The sequence below is a fragment of the Hibiscus syriacus genome, unplaced genomic scaffold (assembly GCF_006381635.1).
Source record: "Hibiscus syriacus cultivar Baekdansim isolate YM2019G1 unplaced genomic scaffold, ASM638163v2 tig00111238_pilon, whole genome shotgun sequence".
Taxonomy (NCBI): domain Eukaryota; kingdom Viridiplantae; phylum Streptophyta; class Magnoliopsida; order Malvales; family Malvaceae; genus Hibiscus; species Hibiscus syriacus.
The window spans coordinates 1,794,531-1,807,446 of NW_024063030.1; the positions used below are offsets into that span (position 1 = coordinate 1,794,531).

The window sequence follows — 12,916 nt, forward strand, 5'->3', positions numbered from 1 at the left end:
AAAACGGCTAAAAAATGTGTGAGTGATTAAACAAGTGATTAATTAAAATTTATATAGTAAATATTATATAATTTAATCAAAAATATAAAATAGAGGTTACCTACTACATTAAAATATCTATCGGTTTTTTTAAGGTTACTAACAATGTAAACGGTAAAAAAAATAGACGCTACCTATTACATTAAACAACCTATCGATTTTTTTAAGATTGCTAATAATGTAAACGGTAAAAAAAACAGGCGTTACCTACCAGTTTTTTTTAAGGTTACTAATAATGTAAATGGTAAAAAAAAATAGGTGCTACCTATTACATTAAACTACCTAACAGATATGTTGAAAGTATTAATTTCATTTAAATAAGTATCGACACTTTTGGAATTTAAAAGAAAAACAGTAATAGCACCTATAAAGTATTAATAATTTATAAAAATGTATCGATACGTAACAATATAACAGGTAAAAAATGATAAAATCAATTTTATTATGACAAAATCGGTAAAGAGCTATCGGATATGTTAAAAGTATCAATATTTTTATAAAAATGTATCTATACATAACAATATAACATGTAAAAAATGACAAAACCTATTTCATTATAACAAAACCGGTAAAGAGCTATCGGATATGTTACAAGTATCGATACTTTATAAAAAAAGTATCGATAGATAACAATATAACATGTAAAAAATGACAAAACCAATTTTATTATGAAAAAACCGGTAAAGAGCTATCGTATATGTTAAAAGTATCGATAGATAACAATATAACAGGTAAAAAATGACAAAACCAGTTTCATTATGATAAAACCGGTAAAGAGCTACCAGATATGTTAAAAGTATCGATACTTTATAAAAATGTATCGATACATAATAATATAATAGGTAAAAAACCAGTTTCATTATGAAAAAAATAGTAAAGAGCTACCGAATATGTTAAAAGTATTAATACTTTATAAAAATGTATCGATACATAACAATATAACAGGTAAAAATTATAAAACCAGTTTCATTATGACAAAACCGGTAAATAGCTACCGGATATGTTAAAAGTATCGATACTTTATAAAAATGTTTCGATACATAATAATATAACAGGTAAAAATATAAAAACCAGTTTCATTATGACAAAACCGGTAAAGAATTACTGGATATGTTAAAAGTATCGATACTTTTTGTACATGTATCGATACTTTATTGAAAGGTATGTAATTTATGTTTCAATTTTTTTTAATAGTGATTCATGTTTTCCACCTACAATATTAATTTAATAATTTCATTTACACAAAATATTATTTGATTGTTTAGATATTTTATAAAATATTATTTATAATTTAAATTTAATAATTTTAACCAAAAATAATAATAAATATGTAATATCTATATTTATTATTTTTAATTTAATAATAATATATACCGTAACATAAAAATAAATCATTAGACACGTATAATTACTAAATTAATATCTTAAAACTCACTCAAAATATAACACTAAATTAATACTTTTTAAAATGAAATAAGTATGAAAACTTATATATATGTATCGATACTTACCGATAATCAAAGTTTACCGATTACTAATTTTTTATTTTTTATTTTTCATATTTTCTACCTATAACATTATGAGTTTATCAATATAATAAGTTGTGCTTTACCAAATTTATTAATTATCTTATTAAAATTTCGGTCACGTTATTTAGCCGTATATTAGTTTACTTTTTTTTTAGACAACCCCTACAAAAGTGAAGAACTACTTGGCAGTCAAGAAGCCGCCAGGCTCAGTAGCAGTACACAGAGCGCATTTTAGCATAAAGTCTAATGTACGCACTTGGAGACACATGTTCCTGCTCCGAAATCAATGTTATATTAATATCTCAGTCTATTTTACTGATCTGGCCGACATGCCTACCCAACACATATCACACAACCAGTTAAAGAACAATGCAAATACCACAATGGAACCAATCCTATTCTGAGCAGAATATAGATGCTAATGCCCATAGTATGAGGAAGACTAACGTGAAGAACAATCCCAGCGTTGACAAGCACAGTAATGGCAGCCATGGTGACAGATTCCAAATGGGGAAAAGAATCCTAGAAAATGAGTCGGTTTATGGTCCTTGAATGATTGTGCGAAAACCCAAAAATAAAAAGAAAAATTCCAAAAGCATGCAACTCGCACAGCAAAGCCGAAAGCTGGACTCGACTTTGCAGAAAGAAAGACCAAATGTAGCAGCAGAGCATAAGGGTTCAGGCATCGTGCCGCGTGCGATAAATAGTATTGAGATTGGCTCCTCAATCAGAGATAAGGGTTGAGACACGATTAATACCTTAAAAGAAAGGCTTCAAACGACAGAATTAAAAAAATAAATAAAAAACTTTAAGATCCTTCCCCGATAACGATAAAATGTCAAGGACCCTCCGTAGTCCAGACTTCTTGCATGATTTTGGAGAATTCATGCCCATGCATGCACAAGAAAGACACGAATAGTAGGCCACACTATTATTATTTTGAAATACGTAGGCAACACGATTAGTTTTCACCGCAAGCGGACAAAATACGGAGGCCACATGATTCGTACGCATAAAAACCTATCTGCAGAATTCCCGTACAATGTCAACACGATAATGGCCCTGCTTTCTTTTTACATTTTTCCTCATTTGTTATGTATTTAGAGGCTTCAAAATCATTCACAAAGAGCTTCTCTTGCCCGAATCTCGGACGGTCCTTTGTCGTTTTCTTTACAGTCTAAGGCCATCTCCAATGCTACTTCACTGTAGCGATTTTCGGCACTGTAGCGTCTCCAGTGCTGCACCAGACCTTGCTCTACAGTAGAGATCTGCTACAGTGCCGCGCTAGATGTGGCGCGGCACTGTAGCTTGCGCCACATTTCTTTTTTTTTTCTTTTTTTAAATTAAAATATATTAAATTATAAAATAGATAAAAATATATTAAAATTAGATAAATAATTTTACTAATTTTTTTGTAATTTTTCGGAATTTTTTTTATATTTTTCTGCTTTTTTATATTTATAAAATTAATATTATAATAGTTAAATATTATAAATAAAATAGAATTGATGCTAATGTATAGATAACGCTGGAGATGAATTATTATTTCATCTCTACAATAGAGATAGAGATACTTTAGAGTAGATATAGGATTAGAGATGCCCTAAGCCTGATACATGATTTACAATTAAAATAATATAGGTTGTTGTCTCCATCGTATTCCCCCACCCCCTTTTTATATTATACTTTAATACTTCAAACCTTTGCTTTACAAAACAAAAAAGTGAGAACTTGTATTTATAAATGTTCGCTTGGCTATTAAAAATAAATAAATAAATATTCGCTTGGTTTATTATCAGGCTTTTTTCGTAGAGAGAATTTTCATCAAGAGTCGAGGATTAGGGTGTCCATGTCACAAAACTATTGCCTAAAACAATGTTCCCAATAAAATATAAAATAATGGCCTAGAAAATTACGTCAATGCTGTATTAATTTATATTGAAATATCGTGAATTCAGGGAAGAAAATCTCCTTCGACCATGTTTCTGTCTCTCAAATGACCCCAAAACTTCTCCATTCTACGACTTTTTAGATAATTTTTTTTATTATACTATATATGATATCATATTCAAAGTTATAATAAACAACAATAATTAATTTTTTAATAACATTCAATACATTCTAATAACAATAACTAGAAATTATAATTATAACACAAAAAGATATAATTATATTTGATGTATTCATATAACTAAAATAAAATATGACCATTACAAGATTACGAGTTAATTAAATTAGTCCTAAATTAAGAGCAAGTCATTGTCACTAAATGCACTCATACATTCGATGCTACTTGAACCTGAGGCTCTATTGAGGAGGGAATAGCCACAGCCAACTTGGCTATTAATTGTGTGTTTGCTGGAATTGTTTTTATAAATAATAATTAATAGTATTCTAATATATTTTTATATAATTTTTAAATAAAACTATTAAAAAACACTATTTATTGATCGAATATACAATAAATGAACAGATACGTATGTTCCATTGTTGTTTACCACTTCACCGACTATTATTTAACGTACAAAATAATTTGTTTCGTTTCTGCTCTGGGGTTCATTGGAAAGATTAGCTGCTAATGGAAAGAGCAGAGCAAATTGTTGGTTTTGGGGTATGAACTGTGGGCTATTCGTCTAGGGTTTTGTTTTGCCACTCTACTGGTGTTATGGTCTTTTTGGGCAACTGGTGATAAGAACACATGGGTCGTGGTTTTGGGCGTTGACGCCAACATTTCAGGTTCATCTTTAGAAAATCAAAAAGGAATGAGCCAGCTTCAGCATGTATACGATGCTTGAACCTTCGGCCGATATTGGGCCTTGATGCCAACATTTCAGGTTCATCTTTATAAAACCAAAATGGAATGAGCCAGCTTCAGCATGTATACGATGCTTTCACCAAGTTCAAGTAATATAAATAACAAGAACAACGCTAATAGACAAGCCATCGACAAAAGCACATAATATTTAGGGTGATTTTATGATAATATTTATTAATATATTTTTTTAAATCTATTAACAACGCATAAAAACCCTGTAAACAAAACTTTTCAAACACATGACCTCTAGAAAAAAATAAAATTCCCCTTTATCACTAAAAAACCATTCAATGTGAATGCTACATTGTTTCTTTTGGGATGCCAAATGGTTACCCTAAGTAAAAGAAGGGAGACATAAAACAAATCTTACAGTTTAAACTTTTTGTAATTTATGGTGGAAAGAAATTCAAATTCTTACATAAATGTCTATGTGGAAGTGCGCATATGATGAATTATTTGATATCTAATTATCTAGTCCATAATACTAAAACATGTTGATCACCACGTAGTTCACACGAATTTAAGATTATATTAAACCTGTTTTTTAGCTATATACCAATACCACATTTGGGAAATTTTTGCTTAGTGTTGCTTACTTTACTCCAGACGTGGAATTCAATATCATTGGTGACTGTCTTTCTAGTTTTGTGTATAGTGCCTCTTGGCATAAATGCTTCATTCAGTTAAGGACCAAGGCGTTCTGTATGTCTTCCACGTTTATATGCTTTATGGAACATAACATCCTTTGTTTTGTACACTGGGACGGTTACCTTCTCTATTAAAGCATGTTATTCTGTAATTTTAATAACTATTATCTCTATCACCAGCCAAGCGCATCTAGTGTAGTGGTATCATAGTACCCTCCCACGGTACTGACCGGGGTTCGATTCCCCGGATGCGCATCCATTTTCCTTACCAATAATTTTTCCTCACTCCACCCACAACCCTTATATAACGATAAAGGGGTTTCTATTTCCGTTTCCCATGAAACCCTACCCTTTTTGCCCAACTAAGTTCTGTAATTTTGTTCAAATAAATTCACAAATAATGTGCTCAACGGCCTTCAATATATTAAGTCCTAGCTTTAGCTGAATAGCGGGTTTGGTGGTTTATTAGGATGAAATCATGGAACAAAGTGGGCTTAAACTTTAGCGCTTTCAGCTTGAGTATCTAGCTTTTGTCGGTGGTTTGGCAGACACAGATCGCAAAAATCTTAAGTTGCTTATTTGACATTATGCATGTAAATTTGATCTATTGGCACGAGAGGATGTATTGATGATGCTTTCGGATTTATCCAGGACCTGCCTTTTGAGCCTTCGCAATGTCCATACTCCATATGGATCACTGCTTGCTGCTTGTTGAACACATGGAATTTTGGAATTGAGTTAGCCAGATTGCTTCTAAGTTAAACTGTTGGAGCCAATTCACAGTTCTTATTTTGTTGTGTTGTCCGATTTTCATGCACAAATCAAGAGTAAACCTATAAATTTTTATTAACAGAGAAACGAGATTATGAGCTACAATGGAACACTTCAGTCTTAACACAGCAACAAAGCCCAGAAAAACAGATGGTTACGGTGCATGCATGCAAATTTGATCAAGCGAAAACAATAAACCAGGCCTTAAACTAAACAGTTAAGGGTATACACTTTAGTTCAAGATCCTTGCCCTTGAGCAATCTCTCGAGCCTTTTGCTGCACAAATTGTCCAGTCTCCTTAGCGTTACCCGTCACACTCACACCCCTCGCCATACTTGCGATCATATTCCTTACATAATCAAGCTTATCCGCTCCTAGTGGGTGGTGCTTCCCTTGCACGTACTTATATATCCACGATAACGCCGTTACTGCTGCCACGCCACACCCACCAGAGAACAAGAACCCAGCAATCAGCAGGAAGATGACTATGCCAGACGGGACCAGTATCGGACTGAACAACACCATAACTGGCGTCGCCATAACCAGGGCAACCACAGTCCCGGTCAAGGTTAACCCTGACAAGAAAAGCAACGTTGCACTGAGTGTGGTCGCCGTTAAAAACTTGGCCGCCTGCCGAGATGATGGAGCTGACTCGTACAGCTTCTGAGTCATGGGTTTCTTTTGATCATTCGACATGATGAAAAGCCCTGATCGTACAATGAAAGAGATCAACAAAAGAAGGGCAAAACGGAGTGTGATATGATGAAAGAGGGACGTTGAGGTGAAAAAGAGAGCTGTGAGGGTGGCATTATAAGGAGGGAGGTGAAGTGTATATTTAATACACCTTTATCATAAGCTCGAACCGTATTATCTAGAAAGATGTAATGTTGTAGTTGGGTCTGGAGTATCGTGCGCGTGTTTGGTTGAGCAGCTTTGCATGGATGTTAGTTGATGAGGATGTGACGCGTGCCTCGGACTCTTGGGCGGGTTTAGTAACGGATCTTTTTCTGTTTCGTAAGGGGCATGCGTCTCGATGCAATACTCGGTTGAAATAGTTCTTCGCATTAATTCAACCATATGAATTCACACTATATAGTTCAGATTAAATTTTGATCTCTTAATTTTGTTATTTTAAGAAAAAAAATCTTATTTTAATCTCTTTATTTTCATTTCTTTACCACTTTTCTTTTGTATTTTAAGACCAAACCAATTAAAAAATTTATAAAAATAAAAATTTATAAAAGAATTTGCTATATAATAAAACGAAACTGCGAGTTTAAAGAAGGTTCCAAAATAATTTTTGAAAATTTAATTCACTTTAATCTAATTTCTTAAAGGTTTTTTTTTGGGGTTGTATTTCATTCCATAAGTATCCAAAAGAAAGCAGCAAAGCTGCAACAAACAACCAAAAGACATAAAATACCAAAACAGTCTCCCCTGCTTCAACAAACCGCACACCTAATTAAACAATCCAGTACAGGCAGCGATTATCCTATTACCCACTCTAAACAAATATTCACCCTGTCCAATCTATTAATACAACATCCCTGCAACTTTGCACAAAATATTCCCCTAACACACTCAAAAACAACATCAGTTGACCGAGATATTCTCCTAAAACACCTGTGGTTACGCTCCTCCCATGTAAAATATAAGAAGCTGGTCCAAGCCAACTTCAAAATGCAAACAATGAGGGATTTCCCCTTCAAGCTCCCCACAGCCCAAGCCAGAGTATCTTCTAACATAGCAGTCTGCAAAGCAGCTTGCACACTCGCATGTTTTACAGTTTTTGGTGTTATTATTCAGTAAAAAAGAAATAATCTTTTAATAAACTAATAGTTTTATAAACTTTCATACTTTAATAATTAATAATTAATACTTGTTGATTGTGATTGTGATTATGATTTCATTTATTATTTATCTATATTAATTAAATCACATTTTACTATTTATCAAGCACATTAAATTAAGTTAACACTATTTAGTAATAAATAATGATTTAAGTATAAACTTGATTTGAGTCGTGAGTTTGACTAACTTAAAGTTTTTGACTCAATTTGATCAGATATTAATCCTTGAATAACAATTTAATAGTTAAATGATCTATTTAAAAAAATAATTTGGTGACCAGAATAGAAATAATCTTATGATTTAATGACTATCTAGGTACTTTACCTTTTTTAGAATTTCCTCTTCCTTCTTTTTCATAGTCTAATGGGTTACACCTTTGTTTTTTTTTAATTTTCAACGGTTCAGATCACTTCAGTTTGATATAATGGCTGCCGTTGAATGAGAAGCTCTTTTTAACAAGCCCGTTTTAGAATTTTAATTCCAAGAAAAGAAGACCATGAACCAAAAATTTGGAGCAGTGAAACAGCCCACGGGGACTCCATCTCTCGCCTGGTCGTGCGTCATCGTCATTGCATCACTCCTCGCCGGCGCCTCAGTCGTCCACAACATCTACAGTCCCGATCTCGTAATCACTTTTCTATTGCTTTATCTATACTACTCTCTCCCACTTCTAGTGTGTATAGTGCTTGTACATATCAGGACACACTATTAACTGTTCGACAAAATGTCCCAAACAACTGAATTGAATTATTAGAACTTGAAATCACTAAAAAGGGATTCATTATAACTTGTCAATTACAGTATTTGATGTTGAGTGAAATCCCAAAGCGTATAAGTTCGTTTTCGGAAATGACGCTGATTTTTATGTGAATTTGGTTATGCAGACACTACCACTGGTTGAAAATGTGGATGAGGCTAAGAAGAAACAAGCTGATAGCAATAAAGAATGAGTCTTTGCAAAGCCCTTGTATCAAATGTCATTGATTTTTCCTCCAAAATGCTTGTTAGAGCTTCTAATTTTTCTAGAATGTTTGATTTTGGATTAATGCATGAATTGTTTTTTTAATGGATATTAATTTTATGATTCTGAATATTCTTGTTTGCTATCTGATGGAGTAACTTATGTGTACACGGAGAGTATAAGAAGATGGTTAGTTTTGGCAAGTTTATCATTAGTACTTTGAGTTGGATAATCACTTGACCAAAACGTTTTGATTGAGAGAGGAAAATCAATGATTCACAAAAGTATGTTCAGCTCAATTACAGAAGTACAGTAGCTTTATCTAACCTAAGCTAATACATCCAGCAGATAATCAGTGGCCCCATGTTATTTTTTCAAAGCTCCCTTATGTGGGTGTCCTTTTGACATGGCCATTTCGCATGGTCAATCAGACCCGTCGTAAATCATGCGGTCATCTTCCGTGGATCCCTTCTTACTGTTCTTGTAACTGGAAAGATAAGTTCTGGTGACACTGCTAAGAAGTGGAGCTACATCAATGTCGCTAACTTTTTCTTTGGCTCACTGACCATGTTCCGGACAACAGTTATGGAGGGCAAGCAATACTTCCTTCATGGAAGGCCTGGTAGAGGGAGATGCACGCGTACACAAGATTCCTATCTTGTATACCATTATCATTTCCTCCAAGTAAGATGATTCTCTCAACTCTGGATCAAGTATTTCAACTATAGGCTTATCCTCTGAGAAGTGATGCCACGCCCATTGTACTAGGTTCATATTCTGATCTGTGTTATTGGCTTCTCTTCCTGTCACCAATTCCAAGAGTACTACGCCAAAGCTGTAAACATCTACCTTTGCATTCACTTTAGTTGTATATGCATACTCTGTTTTCAAATGACAACACCTTTGTGTTAAAGGGATGTTCTACTTTTTCAGATTCAGAAGATATTGATATTAAAAAGGATATATGAGGTAAGTTTTGACCATTTTTACCTGGGGCGAGATTACCGAAAGATCCTGCAACGACAGACATCGTGTGAGAACTTGCATGCCTAGTTAGCATCTTAGCCAGTCCAAAATCTGCAATTTTTGCCTTGAATTCAGAGTCCAGTAAAATATTGCTCGACTTCATATCACGATGGATGATTGGTGTTGGGCACTCATGGTGCATATAGCATAGTCCCTGAGCAGCTCCGACAGCAATTTGCAATCGTGTTGGCCAATCCAAGACGGTATAATAAACTGAGTCCGTCCCCGATATTGACGACCACTTATTCCCATGAAGCCATCTATCAAGGCTCTGATTCTCCATGTACTCGTATACCAGAAGCTTTGAGTCTTCACTGGAAATGCAACACAATAACTTCACTATGTTGGAATGGCGAATGCTGCCTAATATTTCAACTTCTGCTAAGAACTCTTTGTCGAGCTTGTGATCCAGTTTCTTACTGTTCCAAATTTTCTTCACAGCAACGGACTCATTTGAATGGTTGATGATAATTCGGTAAACTTTCCCCGATCCACCACTTCCAATGAGATTGTTTTCTGTCAAATTACACAATACATTTCCTTCCGTGAAATCCAATCTATGAAATGAGGTCAACTTCCATGTTTCTAGATACTGTATGTGTTTTTTTCTCCTATAGTCTCGAACTATGAAGAAGCTAAACACAAGAATAGCTAGGGAAATAAGGATGGAGAATGTTAGAATGATGGCGAGAAGTCTGGAGGATAACCCCTCAGATTCATGGAGTTCGGAATTGCAATCCGGCAACTTTACAATTGGATCATCCGTACATAGATCAGCATTGTTCAAAAAACTGTTTTCATATGCGAGGTTATCTAACTGACTCGGGATCCTCCCAACAAGTTGATTAGATGACAAGTTGAGTATAGTCGGCCTTTGGTTCCCAATTCCAGGAGGAATTTCACCAGACAATTGGTTTTGTGATAAATCCAAGTTAAGCAGATCAGGTAATGAACCAATTGCAGGAGGAATTTCACCAGAAAGCTTGTTATTGGAGACATCTAATGTAGTCAACGATCTCCATGAGATTATTTCAGATGGTAATTCACCAGAAAAATCATTACCGTTGAGAAGCAGGGTTGTAAGACTAGAAAGATTCGTTATCTCTTCAGGAATCTGGCCTGAAAACAAATTGTTGCTCGCCTCAAAGACGACCAAATTTGTCCAAGATGCAACCGTGGATGGGATTTCACCGGAGAATCTGTTGTCACTAATGTCCACCCTCGACAGATTCCATGCAAGTTCATTTGGTAGTTTACCCGAAAATGAATTGTTGCTTATCATCAATGTCGACAAATTGAAAGTTGTCCATAGACCTTGAGGGATCTCGCCTGAGATCCTATTGTTGTGAAGTTGTACAACTCGTAAAGTGCGACAATTTCCAAGCGACTTTGGCACTTCCCCACTGAGATTGTTTGTATGAGCAACTACTCCTTGTAGTGCACCTCCAGAACATAAATTATCGGGCAGTTGCCCACTGAATTGATTCTCCGACACCTCAAACCCTTCAAGCTTCGAATGAAGGCCAAACTCTGGTGGCAAGACACCCGTCAAGTTGTTCCGAAAAACATGAAAATCTCTCAGGGCAGGAAGAAGACCAATGCTTGCTGGTAACTCTCCCGTCAACTGGTTTGAAAACAGGTTTAAGAAGTCCAGATATTGTAACTTCCCGAATTCCTCTGGAATGGAGCCAGTTAAATTATTCATCGAAAGATCAATTTCTACTAAATTCATCGCTTCAACGGGTGTGGGTATCTCACCGGACAGCTTATTGTTGTAGAGATAAACATGCGTAAGATTCAACGAAAACAGCCTTCCAGGAATTGGACCTTCCAAATTATTTCCAGCCAAATCCAAGTGTTGCAAACTGGAAAGGTTGTTGAAACTTTCAGGGATTTCGCCGAACAGATTGGATCGTATCATCCACAAGTACGAAAGCTTCGTTAACTGACCGAATTCTTGAGGTATTCTCATGGGGGGAAACTCGTTATAAGCCATACCCAAAACCTCAAGGTTGGACAAGTTTCCGATTTCCTTAGGAAATGTCCCATTGAACTGGTTCTGATACATGTACAAGGTTTGCAAATTTGATAATCTTCCAATAGTTGGTGGAATATTACCGGAAAAATTATTGGCGCCAACATCCAAGAAAACCAGAGTTGATAACCTGTCAATCTCGTCAGGAATTGGACCAACAAAATAGTTTTGAGAGGTCTAAGGTTTGAAGCTTTGAACAATTGTAAAGAGGCGGGAACTCTCCGGGAATATAATTGTAAGCAAGGTCCAGCAAAGTGAGATTTTTAAGGGCACATATTGATGGAGGAATCGGTACCGTGATGTTTTTGTCTCTGAGATGAACTTTGGTGACGGAGTTGGCGGTGCAGTTGATCTCCGGCAATTCGCACGGTGAGGAAGATGAGGTCCAAGATCGAATGGATGGTGGATTGCCCAGTTGTTGTTTGAGGTTGAGAAGAACATTTCGGTCGGCATTTATGTCTTGCGACGTTACTTTGAGGGGAATGGAAATTGAAAGAAGGAAGAGAAAGGATAAGCATAGTGCAGACATTTTCAGGACAGTTTGTATTAACGGGAAAAGCCGAGTTATACCTTTGGCTGGGCTGGGGAGGATCGGGACTCGGGATACTCGCTGAGTTTTGAGATTATTAAAATAAAGCCTTTCGTTCTACGGTAAGCGTTTTTTATTTACATTTCTGCCACTACTATCTAGACTTGTCGAAAAATGGATATCGGACTAAAAATATTAATGGAAATAAGTTATTTAATTATATTTATATTATTGTTTTAAATATTTAATGATTATTTTGTTATAATTTAATTATCATTTCATAACAATTCAAGATAATTTAATTATTATTTTATAGTACTTTGATATATTTAATGATTTTATCATTTTTCAAAGTTTAATAATTAAAATAATTACTTAACTATAATTTAACGACTTTTGATATAAATTACTTAAAAAGTGATTGGAGTAGGTTCTACAGAAATTATTATTTAAATAAAATTGTTAAATTATATATGTATCTTATATTTTCAAATATATTATGGGCCTTTTTTTTTTTGGCAGAATTATTTGTTGAATAGTCAACCAACGTGGACTGCTTTACTTGAGCCGATGCCCGCTCGGCTTTATACTTAATCGGTTAGACAGCTTCGAGATGTTCTTTTTCTTCCATTTATGTTTGTTTTTGTTATTGTTAGAAATTATGATTAAATTTTATTTTGAATCAATTTAAAAAGTTTATGCTGATTTTAATA

General features: G+C 34.6%; 1 protein-coding gene, 1 long non-coding RNA gene, 1 other non-coding gene and 1 pseudogene across 3 annotated transcripts; 2 read left to right on the top strand and 2 right to left on the bottom strand.

Annotated features, from left to right (window-relative positions):
• Nucleotides 1–5,214: 5,214 nt before the first annotated feature.
• Nucleotides 5,215–5,285, top strand: TRNAG-CCC. The gene has a single exon. It is a non-coding gene; the product is annotated as a tRNA-Gly (tRNA).
• Nucleotides 5,286–5,966: 681 nt separating this feature from the next.
• Nucleotides 5,967–6,553, bottom strand: LOC120157084 (oleosin G-like). The gene has a single exon (XM_039168342.1). The coding sequence runs from the start codon at nt 6,495–6,497 to the stop codon at nt 6,039–6,041; it is 459 nt and encodes a 152-aa protein (XP_039024273.1). The 5' UTR covers nt 6,498–6,553; the 3' UTR covers nt 5,967–6,038.
• Nucleotides 6,554–8,131: 1,578 nt separating this feature from the next.
• On the top strand, nt 8,132–8,747 carry LOC120157085. Its single transcript, XR_005519118.1, has 2 exons — nt 8,132–8,277; nt 8,537–8,747. It is a non-coding gene; the product is annotated as an uncharacterized LOC120157085 (long non-coding RNA).
• Nucleotides 8,748–8,960: 213 nt separating this feature from the next.
• Nucleotides 8,961–12,309, bottom strand: LOC120157082 (annotated as a pseudogene).
• Nucleotides 12,310–12,916: the final 607 nt, after the last annotated feature.